Genomic DNA, 15,235 nt, shown 5'->3' on the forward strand with positions numbered 1-15,235 from the left:
CACTCAGGAAGCTCGACACCATCCAGAACAGAGCAGCCCGCTTGATTGGCACCCCAGCTACAAACATTCACTCCCTCCACCACCGACATACAGTGGCAGCAGTGTGTACCATCTACAAGATGCACTGCAGCAATGCACCAAGTCTCCTTAGACAGCACCTTCTAAACCTGCGACCTCTACCAACTAAAGGACAAGGGCAGCAAATGCAAGGGAACACCACCACCTGCAAGTTCCCCTCCTAGTCACACACCATCCTGACTTGGAACTATATTGCTGTTCCTTCACCTTCGCTGGGTCAACAGCACTGCGGTTGTACTTACCTCACATGGACTGCAGTGGTTCAATAAGGCAGCTCACCACCACCTTCTCAAGGGCAATTAGGGATGGTCAATAAATGCTGGCCTGGCCAGCGACGCCCACAAATCATGAATGAACAAAAGAAAATACACACACTCACACAAACTAAAGGTTTGCTACCCGACCTGAACCCGACGGGACCCAACGACATGTGTCGGGCTCGGGTCGGGTCGGGCCGAGTCCAGGTCGTGCACAGTTCGGGTCGGGTCGGACACACACGGTAAGTGCTCTGCTGGTAAGTATTAAAAATAAAAAAACTTACCTGAGCTGGTAGTCCGGGACGAAACTGAGTCTGCGCAGTGAGCGAGTGATGTCACTATGATGTCATCACGCATGCGCTGCAGCTTCCTGGAGGTTCCCAGTTGGAAGGTAAGTAAAGGGATCGTTGGGTCGGGCTCAGGTCGGGACGAGTGGGGCCGGGCTTGGTTCGGGTTGGGCTCGGGGTGAAATTGGAGGGACTCGGGCTGGGTTGGGCTCGGGCCCGCTGTGGATTGGTTGGGTTCGGGTCGGGTTCTTTTTCCCGACCTGAGCAGGCCTTTAACACAAACACACACTCTCACAAACACACTCACACAATCACACTCACACACACACTCACACACTCACACACTCAGAATCACACTCACACACACACTCACGCAAACACACACTCACACAAACACACACACTCATACCCACGCTCACACACTCTCTCACACATCCATTCACAAAAACACACATACTGTCACACAAATATAACACACTGACTCACACACACATACACACACTTACATAAATACACACTCACACAAGCAAACATTCACTCACATATACACTGACATACAAACAATACACACGCACACTCCCACTCACATATATACACACACTCACACAAACACACATCTTCACACTAACACATAAACACACACACATAAAAACACAACACATCCACATTCACACATTCATACACGCTCAAACATGCACTCACACATAAACACACACTCACACAAACATTCACTCACATGGACACATACACACAGTACTGGTACACAGAAGCACACACAGAAGTTACCGAGTATTTCTAAATATTTGCTTCATTTCATAACGATTCAAGTAATCACAAATGAAGTTACATGCAAATTTGCAAAATTCTACCTGAGTATTGAGTCAAGATATCACCCAAAGCCACTGCACCCACCCTTGCCATTTATTTTAAGCTGTTAGAAGCTAACACTGTGCATTCTGCATTCCTCAGTCGTAATCCAGAGGATTTCAAGGCAGGGATTGTCAGATGTAATACTCTACACCTTGGTCAGTCCATTGATTCACTCAGTAAAGAATAAAGCGGCATCAGTAGAATTTGGGTCTTTAGAAACAGGTGGAATATGTACACATTGTGCAGTGGGTTCTGACTGTTGATGCTGAAATTCCCAACAGGTTACGTTTGAGAAAATGGTGAGACAGATTGGAGTGAACAGCGATGTCCTGTCTTCCACGAGTTCTTTCATCCAGCTCCACACGCAGAGTTCTGTTGTCAAGGTAATGCGTGTAACCATTTGTAATTAAATCATCAGAGGGAAATGTATCCAGTCAATCTCCATGTTAAAGTGTGTTAACGAGCTTTGTTCATTTCTAGGTGGGGCTACCATTTGATGTTGCCATTGAAAGTTCTGAGTTATGGAATGAGATTACCTATCAGGTAATTTGATCAATAATTTATAATTTAAAACAAGAGAAAGGAATGATTCATTTATCTTTCAATTTAGTATACTGTATTTGCTGCTCACAATGCCTCTACAATGGGGAGACCAAACGCAGATTGGGCGGCTGCTTTGCAGAACACCTCCGCTCAGTCCAAAAGAATAACCCCCGAGCTTCCGGTTGCTTGCCATTTCAATCCACCACCCTGCTCCCATGCCCACATTTCTATCCTTAGCCTGCTGCAGTTTTCCAGTGAACATCAACTCAAGCTCGAGGAACAGCACCATATTTTCCGATTAGGCACTCTACAGCCTTCTGGACTGAACATTGAGTTCAATAATTTCAGACCATGACTGGCCCATCTTATTATTGTTTTATTTTGTTTTAACATTTTTTTAACCATGCGCCTGCCTTAAACTTGGTTTTTCATGTTTGTGCTTTTGGACAGAGCTGTTCATTATTCTGTCATTAACACTCTTTCTGCACGAATGCTTTGTCTGTCACCACACCATTAGCACTCCCTTTGCCTTTGCCCCATGACTTCCTTGTCAGTTAATCTCTCCGCCCTCTGCCCTATCACACACCTTCCCTTTTGTTCTCTTTCCCCACACCCCCCTCTCACCCCCACTTCACCTGCTTGAAACCTATTACATTTCTAACCTTTGCCAATTCTGATGAAAGGTTACTGACCTGAAACGCTAACTCTGCTTCTGTCTCCATAGATACTGCCAGACTTGCTAAGTATTTCCAGCACTTTCTGTTTTTATTTTATTTATGCAGCAGGGCATCACACCTCTTAGAGAGATCTTAAATAGTTAACAAATGTGGTTAAAGTGCATTATGTTAACATACATGGTGGCCATTTTGTGCACAGCAGGATCCCATTGACAGTAATATGGTGAATGCCCAGTTAATCTGCGTATGAAGATGTTGACTAAGAGAGAAAGATTGGATAGCATAGCCCACAGAAACTCCTGTTTTTTAAATGGTCCCATGGGATCATTAATGTCCTGCCTAGGCTGCCACCTCACAGAATGTAGCACTCCCTTGGTGTTGCAATGGTTGTAGCCAAGATCAAGTCATAGAATCGGTCTTAAATCCATAACCGTCTGACTCAGACATGAGCAGTAGCCAAAGTGCCACCAAAAGGATTTTACCTGGATTCCACACAGTCAGACCAACCAGTGCATGTAAAGTGAACAGTTTGATTCCACAGTAAGGTGAAAGGAAACGTAATACTTGGAGTTAGGTGTATAAGTAAGTTCACAGAGTACGTGGACAATAAGTATGTGACAACCCTCCAAAAAAAAGCAACCGATACCATTTTAGTTAAATCTCTGGATTTTGGGGAGATCCAAAATGTACAAAATTGGCATGGCAGGAAAGACCAACTGTTTCGACTAACCTGCCCCACACTCATAATAGCTGGAGCATCATGGCTAGACCGTCAAGGAGAGACCATCTCAAGGGCACAGGGTTGGGGGGAGGGGCTATCTGCTTGATAACTGACCTGCAGGCCTATGACCTTTCATCAGGACGGAAGCGTTAACTCTGCTTCTCTCTCTACAGATGCTGCCTGACCTGCTGAGCATTTCCAACATTTTCTGTTTTTATTTCAGATTTCCAGCATCTGCAGTATTTTGCTTTTGTATATTTTTACATACTTTGCTTGATCACACTGGTGCTGATTGGCTGGCTCACATCCACCCTCTATCCCTCACTGCCTGCTACTCTGCTTGCTAATGTACTTTGGTTCGCAGTCTGGTAATGTCTCATTTTAAAATTCTCATCCTTCATCGCTCCACCATTGGTGGCCATACCTTCTGCTGCCTGGGCAATAAGCTCTAGAATTCCCTCCCTGCCTCTCTACCTCTCCTTCTTCCTTAAGAGACTCTTTAAAGCCTATCTCTGACCAAGGTTTTGGTCACCGATCCTAATATCTCCTTATGTGGCTTGGTGTCAAATTTTGTTTGATAGCCACTACTGTGAAGGACTTGGGGACATTTTACTATTATAAAGGCACAATCTAATTGCAAGTTATTGTTGCTGCACCTGAATTGCCCTGCAACCTGAGGATTGACAATTCCTGGTTTATGAAGTCCCCATTGTTATGACCTCAGTGAGACCGTTATCGTTACAAATACGAGATATAAACCCTCAAACCATGACAAGATTTCACCTTTTAAAACATTTATTATAACAGACAAACTAAAAGAAATCCTCATTAACTAAATAGTGCATTGTAAGAAGCTGAAACCCCAAATTACAAAGTAAGTATTTTCTTAACTTATTCAAACCTCACACCACACTTATATGTTAAACAGTCTTCTTCAATGGTGACATCTGTGTGGTTAAAAGTCCCAAATTCCTCCCAGTTGCAATAGGTTGGATCTCCCATACCTTTTCAAAATTAGTTTCCTCTTCACTCACTTCTCTGAGCACTTCTGACCTGGGAATAAGGCGATTCCTAGTGATCCCTGCTGGTCTCCTGCTTCTCCGCAAGTTTCAGCTTTCAAAACAGGTTCAAGTTTTTGTAGCCCTTTACTGTCTCACACTTTCGAGAGCAGCTGTTACCTCTCTCTCTCTCTCGAGGTCACAGACACTGGTTTCTTCTCTTACAGCCTCTCTGCCTTCAGAAAATCTGTTAAATTTATCTGGAACCACAGGTCAAGAGTTTATTATCCTGTTCCAATATGCAAAGTCCAGAGACTGCAGGGGAAACAGCTGAAGAACAATGGGTTTTTTCACTGAGCCACCTGGGCATTCCATTGTTCCCAGGTGTTAACAGCCGCTTGGTAGATTTGCATCTCCAGAATCACTGACCCCATTTTTTACGACCAGAAAGACTGGGAGGATGAAACCCATTGTTCTTCAGCGGTTCCCCCTGCAGTCTCTGTTTTTTCAAAAATAAGGCTTTGATCTGTGTTCTCCGTTGTGCTGGTAACCAAGACTTCTGTCTTATCCTTTCATAGAGTGGATGTGAAGTTACCTGACCTTCCAGACACCATCTTAAACTTTTAAACATCACAATTTTTTAACAACATAATCATTTTACAAAGTCCAGCATTCATAACACCCACCCCCTGGATCCACCCACGTTGGCTGCCATTTGCTTTGGACAGGGTAGATGTAGGAAGGATGTTCCCAATGGTGGGGGAGTCCAGAACCAGGATTGATAGTCTAAGGATACAGGGTAAACCTTTCATAACTGAGATGAGGAGAAATTTCTACACCCAGAGAGTGGTGAGCCTGTGGAATTCGCTACCACAGAAAGCAGTTGAGGCAAAAACATTGTATATTTTCAAGAAGGAGTTAGTTATAGCTCTTGGGTCTAAAGGGATCAAAGGGTATGGGGCGAAAGCAGGAACAGGCAACTGAGTTGGATGATCAGCCATGATCATAATGAATGGCGGAGCAAGCTCGAAGGGCCGAATGGCGGAGCAAGATCGAAGGGCCGAATGGCCTACTCTTGCTCCTATTTTCTATGTTTCTATGTTTCTAAATGAGGCAGGTCGATATTCTGCCCTTCTGGAAAATCCCAGAAACCGTGCTGCATTGCTCCCTGTCCCACCCAACTCCTGCTGGATTTACGGCTAGAAGCTGGCAGAACTCAGGGGAATTTCGAGGGCCCTGGCTGTTTAGTGCTGAATTATAAAACTTTACTCGTGAATTGGTTTCAAATGCTGTAAGTTGGTGGAATATGGTGAACATTGGTCAGTTCTTTTATAATCTTGAGACTGAGGTGAATTGGAAGTAAATCTATTCACCTGTCCTTTTCTCGTCTGCTCCCTCAGGTGGTGTCAAGAAATCAGGCGGTAGCCACAGGCAAAAGCAACTTGACCAAACTCCAACTGATGCCGGAACTTTCTTGGGCACCTTTGGCAAGCCTCATCGTCTACTATATTCGAGAAGGTGGTCAGGTTGTTAGCGATGCTTTGGATCTGAATGTGGAAGGCATCTTTGCAAATAAGGTGAGACATTTCATTAATTGTTTAAATTTATTCTTGGGAGAAGGAAAGTACTGACAAGGCAGTCATTGTCTGTCAGCTCGGCATTGACTCCACTGTTGTCAGTTCTGAACTAACTTGGCCGCTTCAGTTATCTGTATCCCTTCCTGTGACAAATCACTCTAGACTTTGTCTAATTAGTTCTTCAGCAGCTTCTTGTTCCCTGTGCCTCTGTGGACTGGCTCTTGAAAGATATTCCAGCTGTTTCCATTTTTGAAATGTGCCCAGACCATCTCAGTTGTCTTTCTTGCATCTAATATACGAGCATTGTCTCTGGTCCAAATCATTCCTGATTTTGTTACATTCTCGATACTCCCAGTATTCCTCCAAATCAGCTCAGTTAACCAAGAGCACCAGGTCCTTGAATTATCTTTCAAACTGTTTTCATTGGTACATAAGTATTCAGATCTGGAATATGCTTTAGTTTTAAATCTCATTGACCAAGCTTTTGGTCGTCTGTCCCAATGTCTTCTTATGTAACTCGGTTTCAATTTTTGTCTGATAAGTTCCTTTGAATCACCTGGGGATGTTTAACTGAATTAAAGGCGCTACATAAATGCAAGTTGTTGTATCTGATAATTTAATGGTTACCTCGGTCGGTACAGGCCTCATTGTCCTGGAGCAAGAATCAAGCCAAGCCAGCTGATAATGTCTCTCTCAGTGTGTCCACCAATGAAGATGGCTCCTTCGTTGGGATCTTGGTGGTGGACAAGAGTGTCCAGCTCCTTAAGGGAGGAAATGACATTACAGAGGAGATGGTAAGTGCCGAATAAAATAACTTTGAGAAACCTGATCGGTGTGAATATTTGACAGCAGCTAAGCAATAGCCATTAGCCTTTCTGCAGTCAATTTATCAAATAGAAAACTACAAGTCAGAGAGAGGGACAGGCTAGTGGTTCCAGAATAATTCCTTTTTTGATTAGATGGGATTTTCTTCAGTGTTTTTGGGAATCGTCTTCTGCGATTCTGTGTATTTTTCCATGAAAGCCACAAACCAATGGCTAGTGATTGTAGAGAAATGAACCTTTATTGTTTCCATATATGCACAAGCCTATCACATCATCTAGTGGAAAAGAACAGACTGTTCCCAAGTATTGAAGTAATTAGTAGGTTAATACAGGTCTTCTTCACAAATGGAGCAAACATTCTATCTTTAAAAATACTACACGATATGTTATCAATATATAGACAATCAATTAAACCCCATCGCATAACATTCAAATTAGACCTAGGCCATTCTGGGGTGATGTCAGGAAGCATTTCTTCACACAAAGGGGAGTGGAACTCGGGAACTCTCTCCCCCAAAAAGCTGTTGAGGTTGGGGATCAATTGAAAATTTCAAAACTGAGATCAACAGATTTTTTGTTATGCAAGGCTATTAAGACTTACAGACCAAGGTAGGTAGATGGAGTTAAGACACAGACCAAACATGATCTAACTGAATGGCGGAACAGGCTGGAGAGGCTGAATGGCCTCCTCCTGTTCTTACAGCATATGAGTGACATGGACCGAAAGCAGCCCAGGGCACTTTGCAATCTTCATCATAAGAAACACCTTTGGATAAATCACAGGGGAATTAATACACATCAAAGTAATTTAGTGCAAGACAGTAAGGTACCATTAAGATCTCAGCATGTTAGGGTGGTGTGTGAGCAGGCGAGATTGAGTCACTGCAATGTGGAATACTTTTACACCAAGGAAGTAGATTTTCATCTTCACCCTGGGTTGACAATCTAACAGAACGGATCTACCACTTGTTGTCAACCCCGCCCGACTTTTATTCCACACTGGGATAAAATAGGACGAATTCTACAATGAAAGAGATGAAAATTTAGCCCATGATTTCACCAGGGCTGTGTTCATTGGAGGATCCCCCAAGGATCTGCCCTCATATACTTCCTAGTGTAAAAGCAAAATGCTTTTGACCCTAGCATAGGTAGGTGGTAGGGGAATATAGGGACAGGTGAGGATGTGGTAGAAATATGGGATTAGTGTCGGATTAGTATAAATGGGTGGTTAATGGTCGGCACAGACTCGGTGGGCCAAAGGGCCTGTTTCAGTGCTGTATCTCTAAATCTAAAATCTAAATATCATGGAACAAAGGCAAAGGGTGTGCTAATAGTTGTAGTAAAAGTCAAAGCATTAGTCCAGAGAGAGTGTTAATGGCAGAATAATGAGCAGCTCAGTCCAAAAGCAAAAACATGAAAAACAAGTTTAAGACAGGAACATGGTTAAAAAAAAAATAAAAAAAGTCATACTGTGAAATTGTTGAACTCAATGTTGAGTCCATAAGGCCTAAGGTAGAGTGCCTAATCAGAAGGTGAGATCCTCGAGCTTGCGTTGAGCTTCACTAGAACACTACAGCAGGCCCAGGACAGAAATGTGAACATGAGAGCAGGGGAGCAGCTGCAGGGATAGAAAGTGCGATGTGATTTTATTCTTAAATGAGGAATGGGGTTTGATGATCGTACTGTTTTATTCCCTTTGAATTGCAGGTTATCCAGGAGTTAAAAAGTGCTGCTAAAGAATACATTGCACCAGATGTTGGATGGCATCTCTATGCCAATGTATTTCAGGTGTGAAGGGCTTCAGGGAGGGGTGGGGGAGTGTGCAGAATAAGGCAAAGAGAATGCGGAAAGGGTGTGGTGAAGCAGGGAGGGTGCGGAGAGGTGGCGAGTGGACGGAGAGGTGGGGAGGGTACAAAGGGGTGAGGAGAATGTTGTGATGGAGTGTGTGGTGAGGGTGTGGAGGGTGTCATGAGAGTGTGATGCGAGAGTAGGAAGGATGCAGGGGTCATGGAAAATCTGGCACCCCGACGGTGAGATCAGTAACATGAAATTTGACTGTGTTCTAATTCCCCCAACACTAACGGTCCTGCCCTTGAAGAAATACAAAATTCACACGTACAAAGATACTAACTGAAACTTTTTCTGACCTTTCGTTAATAGGACAATGGTTTATTGGTCTTAACAGATGCTTATATTCCACCCAGTGTGCCAATGTGTAAGTATGAACACTGAAATATTTCAGAGACAACCCAGTTTGTTGGGAAATGGAGATTCATTCGAAAGTGGCATAAGGCTTGGGAGGCCAAGTATTCTTGCTCACTGCACAAAGCAGGTGAAGTTGATCTTTCACCAATCGACCATCTTATACTGTACTGTGCCTGACAGACACTGAAGGAAAAGAAAATCGATGCCCTCTGAGCGATCACTGTGCTCCTCCAATTCTGTGCATTCCCCCAATTTCCTTCATTCCACCATTAGCGGTTGTACTTTCAGTCACCAAACTCCACGCTCTGAAATTCCCTCCCTAAACCTCTCCTCCTCCTTTAAGATGTTTCTTAAAACCTATCTCTGTGACCCTTATCTCCTAAGGATTCCTTCCTTGGCTATTTGTCATTTATTTTTGTCTTAATATGTCTCAGTCGTGTATTGCACAGTTAAATAGGGTGTAAAGCTCTGCTCCATCTCAACTTAATGTCCCAGGCACAGTGTAAGAACATCACCGCGCTGCACATGGGTGACATTTTTCCACATCTGACACCAAATATCCCATGCTCTCGGGGGGAGCTTGACAAATCAGGTGGCAGCTAGTACTGTGGATCTATACATCTTATCTCAGGTTTTGGGGGTGGAATTGGTTTTTACTATTGGTTTTAATAAGAAATGTACTCAAGAGGCCTGAAATGGAGGAGTGCAGAGATCTCATGGGGATGAAGGCTTGAAGGAGGTTACAGATATAGAGAAGGGCAAAGCCATGGGTGGAGCTGAACCCAAGGATGAGAATTTTACATTTGTGGCAATGCTGGACGGGGAGCCAGTGTAGGTCATCAATCTATGAAATGAGAACAATTTATTTTTATTAGTATTTTGTGAAGAAAATATTTCAGAATTAAAGCAATTCTCTTGAAGAGTTTTGATCCTCAACATTTGAATAATTCAATAAGTCAAATTCTTTGCAGTCTTTAATTCCTTTTTGTTACCGCACTGGTAAATGCATCTATCTAACAGTGTAGCCTATTTTAACAGCCATTAAGCTTTTAATTTGAAAGCTCTATACTAGGAGAGGATATTAAACCTCCCTGTTTGTATAAGTAATGTGACTGAGTTGTCTAAATACAGCTGTTGTCTTCATTCACAAAAGAACCCTGAGCTTTTAAGGATAGGCCAAATATTTGTTCTTTATTAGAAGCTTTTCTGTATCTTATCCCCTGTGTTTGGAGGTTAAATATAATGTAGAGAATCCAGGTTAGTATAAATTGTGCATTGCAAAGGAACAAGCTGAAAGCAGTTTTCTTGTTTCACAAAATTCCTGTTTGACAATAATTTAGTTTTATTGTTGTATGTAGTTTTTAAAAAAAAATGATGTATTTTTGAACTAGGTTTTACCTATTCAAACAATTTCCAGCCAGTATGCATTTTATTGCTTTCAAATCTCTTTGTGTGCTATTGAATGTGGTGGGTCTTTCGGATGTGAAGTTAACCTGAGGTTTCTTCTACTCTGTTGGCTGGAGGTAAAGGTAGTGTGGTACTATTTCAAAGAAGAACAGGGGAGTTTTCCCAGTGTTCTGGCCAACAGATAAGTACATGAGGGAGAAAGGACTAGAACAATATGAAGTAGGGTGGGAGGAGGCTTGTATGGAGCATAAACACCAGCATAGACCAGTTGGGCTGAATGGCCTGTTCCTGTGCTGTAAATACTATGCACCTAGTTATGGCACTGTAACAGCTCCTTACAAAATGTTTTTTTGCACACTATTTTAACAAAGGGACGTCTAAAATGGGGTTTGCGTCTTAAAATATCAGAAGAATTTCCTATGAACCAGCGAGGGTACTTGTCAGTGAAATTGCATCATTCTGTCCAGGTGTTTGGGAAATATCATCAGATACTGCAGTGAGACTGCTAAAAGTGTTAGAACATGGTCAGAAGGTGAATTTGGTAGAATGTTACTTGTGAGTGAAGAATTTTTTTTTAAAAAACCTTATGTTGAGCCAAAACCTGAGTGACCAAAGGTAACTGCTAGTTTAATGGGAAACTACAGACAGGATCTAGAGTGTCCACACTGTGAAGCTTGTTAATATGACATTATCACAGTGCCAGCATTTCCTCTATTTTAGTTCACTTGGGGTGGTATCAGACTGTGCATTATTTTCCTGATCATAAAGATGTCAGCGTGGCTCAGTGGGTAACTGTCTCACCTCTGAGTCTGTGCCCATAGGTTCAAGCCCTAATTCCAGAGACTTGAGCACAAAATCTGGGTCAGCATTCCCTGTGCCAGTACTGAGGGAATGCTGCACTGCTGCAAGTACTCTCCTTTGAATGAGGCACTACACTGATTCAATAAAAACAAAATACAGCGGATGCTGGAAATCTGAAATAAAAACAGAAAGTGCTGGAAATACTCAGCAGGTCTGGCAGCATCTGTGGAGAGAGAAACAGAGTTAACACTTTATCAGAACTGAATGAGGCGCGACACTGACTCCCTGTCTGTCCTCTCAAGTTGATCCCATGGCACTATTTGAAGAAAAGCAGAGGAGTTATCCCTGGTATCCTGACAACCAACAACACTAAAAAGATTATTCCATTGCTGATTGGCTGCCGTGTTTCCTGCATTAAAATAGTGACTGCGCTTCAAAAGTACTTCATTGGTTGTGAAGCACTTTAGGATGTCCTGAGATCATGAAAGGCGCTATAGAAACGCAAGTCTTTCTTTCTAAAGTATTTGTATGAAATTCTTTTTTGTGGCATTTTACCAGTGACACTCATTTGAGTGACAGATTAATGCCTCTACTGAGAGGTGCCAAGACAGAAAAGCATGGAGGTTTGATTGGCTGCACAGTCCTTCCTTTTGGCTGGTCATTGCAGTTTGCAAATCAATTGATCTACCTGCCAATGGCTGAGGTGTTACCATTGAGTGCTGTTGCTGAAACAGCAGTTCATGGCCCTGAATTTTTGCAGGGTTGACCTTGTCTCCTGACTTGACTTTTGTCGGAGATTAGTTGAACCCCCAGAGATTTGGCACAAATGGATGCGTTTTAGCATCTATGCCTTTAAGAGGAAGCTAAACAAACCCATGAAAGAGAAATGATTAGAAGGGTATGCTGATAAGATGAAGGGAAAAATAAACAAGATTTGTACTCATATATCACCTTCATAACCATTGGACATCCCAAAATGTTTTACGGCCAATAAAGTACTTTTGGAGCAAAAACAAGAAATGCTGGAATCACTCAGCAGGTCTGGCAGCATCTGTGGAAAGAGAAGCAGAGTTAACGTTTCGGGTCAGTGACCCTTCTTCGGAACTGACAAATATTAAAAAAGTCACAGATTATAAACAAGTGAGGTGGGGGTTGGGCAAGAGATAACAAAGGAGAAGGTGCAGATTGGACCAGGCCACATAGCTGACCAAAAGGTCACGGAGCAAAGGCAAACAATATGTTAATGGTGTTTTGAAAGACAAAGCATTAGTACAGATTAGGTGTGAATATACTGAATATAGAACATCAGCAAGTGCAAACCTGAAGAAAAACAACCTGAAAAAAACAGTGGGTAAGCAAACTGAACAAACTAAGATGAAATGAAATAAATGCAAAAAAAGATTGTAAAAAATGTAAAAAGGAATGCAAAAAAAAAGGAAGAAAAAATAACTAAAAATGACTAAAAATGAAAGTAAAGTGGGGGGCTGTCATGCTCTGAAATTATTGAACTCAATGTTCAGTCCGGCAGTCTGTAGTGTGCCTAATCGGTAGATGAGATGCTGTTCCTCGAGCTTGCGTTGATGTTCACTGGAACACTGCAGCAATCCCAGGACAGAGATGTGAGCATGAGAGCAGGGGGGAGTGTTGAAATGGCAAGCAACCGGAAGCTCAGGGTCCTGCTTGCGGACTGAGCGGAGATGTTCCGCAAAGCGGTCACCCAGTCTGCGCTTGGTCTCCCCAATGTAGAGGAGACCACTTTTGGAGTGTAGTCACTGTTGTACTACAGGAAATGTGGCAGCTAATTTGTACACAGCAAGCTCCCACAATCAGCAATGTGATAATGACAAGATAATCTGCTTTTGTGATGTTGAATGAGGGATAAACATTGTCCAGGACACTGGGGATAACTCCCCTTCTCTTCAAAATATTACCATGGGATCTTTTGTATCCACCTGACAGGGCAGATGGGGGCCTCAATTTCATGTCTCATCCAAAAGACAGCACTTCTGACAGTGCAGCACTCCATTGGAGTGTCACTCTTGATTTCTGTACTCAAGTCCTGGAATGGGACCTCAACCTACAACTTCCTAAGTTCGAGGCATCAGTCCTACCCACTGAGTCACTGCTGACACATGGAGGTGGGTGGGAGGAGGCTCATGTAGAGCATGAATGTTGACATCAACCTGTTGGGCTGAATGGCTTATTTCCCTGCTGTAAATATTGTTTAGTTCTATGTGATATGTTTCCTCAAGTGGATTTCACCAATCTCCCTCTGGAAAAACCCAACAGAAATCCCAGGCAGGTATTGAATTTGAAAAGTCTACTCCCATTGCCATTGGACCAGATCTTGGAAGGAATTAAATAACCCCTTCATTTCAAACCATTAAAATGGCAAACAGAAGAATTTCACATGGATCAGTTAAAACACTTGCACAGAGTGATTTTGTCCCATTTAAATCCCATATTGGACACTGAAAATTGCACACGGAATCCAAATGGCCCTCTGACTTCAGACTGTTCAACCTAACACTGGGGGTTTCTTTTGCCTTGGTTTAATATGCGCAGGTTAAGAATTTCATGCTGGCTTTTCTGTGGAGCGCTACCTGTAAATACTGGGCGATGTGTACAGGGACGTTTGCTAACTTTGTGAATCTATCTTCACAGACACAACCCTGTTTGATGCCGGCCTTGAGTATAAGGCCATGAGCCAGTCGGTTGAGCCAGAAGAAGAGAGAGTCAGAACATATTTTCCAGAGACGTGGATGTGGTTGGACATGTTGACTGGGTAGGATATCCAAGAGCGAACGGAGCCCCATAGCTTCCCTTCCTGACACTAGGATCTTGAATTAGAGAGATGTTCGCATTGCCAGCACCTCTGTGAAGAGGTGAAATTCATAGAAGTAAAATATGAATAGATTGAATAGTTGGGTAGGTTAAACTGCAGGTTCACTGCTCACAATCATGGGATTGCGAGTGGCTTCTTTTAAAATTATACTCATTCTGAGGATGTGGGCATCACTGGCAAGGCCAGCATGTATTGTCCATTCCTAGTTGCACTTGACAGCATGGTGGTGAACCTTCTTCTTGAACCAATGCAGTCCGCGTGGAGAAGATGCTCCTACAAAGAAGTTCCAGGAATTCAACCCAATGACTATGTATTTTTGGTGTTGGCTAGAGCAGGGAGGAGCACAAGTATAAAAGAAGGTAGACATTGGCAGAAGCGTGGCGCAGTGGTTAGCACTGCCGTCTCACAGCTCCAGCAACCCGGGTTCGGTTCTGGGTACTGCCGGTGTGAAGTTTGCAAGTTCTCCCTGTGACCGCGTGGGTTTCCACTGTGTGCTCCAGTTTCCTCCCACAGCCAAAGACTTGTAAGTTGATAGGTCATTTGGCCATTGTAAATTGCCCCTAGTGTAGGTAGGTGGTAGGAGAATTGTGGGGATGTGGTAGGGGATATAGGATTAGTATAAATGGGTGGTTGATGGTCAGCACAGACTCGGTGGGCCGAAGGGCCTGTTTCAGTGCTGTATTGCTAGAGATAGCAGACACCCATTTAAGTTTGTCTCTGGAAGCCCACCTCACGAATGCAGCAATAGATGTTCAATGTTAAGTCCTAACAAGGTTGTGAAAGTATTCAAACAAAGTAGTGAGCTTATTCTGCACGGTTCTGGTCTCCATATTAGAAAAAGGTTATAGAGGCATTGGAGAAGGTGCAAAAATGATTTACAAAGATGTACCAGGGAAGATTGAAAAGTTTGAAAGGGTAAAGATAGAGATTTTGTTTCTGTTTGTGGGGGAATCCAAAACCAGGGGCCATAAATGTAAGATAATCACTAATAAATGACTAATGATGAAAAAAAATCGAATAGGAAATTGAAGAGAAACTTCTTTACCCAGAGAATGGTGAGAATGTGGAACTCGCTACCACAGGGAGTAGTTGAGATGAATAGCTTAGATCCCTTTAAGGGAAAGCATGTGGTGGGGTTACTCCCA

At 42.9% G+C, this 15,235-nt stretch overlaps 1 protein-coding gene across 1 annotated transcript in view; it reads left to right on the forward strand.

Moving 5' to 3' along the window:
* cd109 (CD109 molecule) overlaps nucleotides 1-15,235 on the forward strand; it is a 103,544-nt gene that overhangs the window by 31,148 nt on the left and 57,161 nt on the right. Inside the window, exons 12-18 of the mRNA XM_068045710.1 lie at nucleotides 1,774-1,875; nucleotides 1,973-2,035; nucleotides 5,832-6,008; nucleotides 6,650-6,802; nucleotides 8,540-8,620; nucleotides 8,993-9,047; nucleotides 13,910-14,030. Of these exons, the coding sequence (XP_067901811.1) occupies nucleotides 1,774-1,875; nucleotides 1,973-2,035; nucleotides 5,832-6,008; nucleotides 6,650-6,802; nucleotides 8,540-8,620; nucleotides 8,993-9,047; nucleotides 13,910-14,030 (752 nt within the window). The remainder of the gene's footprint in view (nucleotides 1-1,773; nucleotides 1,876-1,972; nucleotides 2,036-5,831; nucleotides 6,009-6,649; nucleotides 6,803-8,539; nucleotides 8,621-8,992; nucleotides 9,048-13,909; nucleotides 14,031-15,235) is intronic.

Source organism: Heterodontus francisci, chromosome 13 (assembly GCF_036365525.1).
Source record: "Heterodontus francisci isolate sHetFra1 chromosome 13, sHetFra1.hap1, whole genome shotgun sequence".
NCBI lineage: Eukaryota > Metazoa > Chordata > Chondrichthyes > Heterodontiformes > Heterodontidae > Heterodontus > Heterodontus francisci.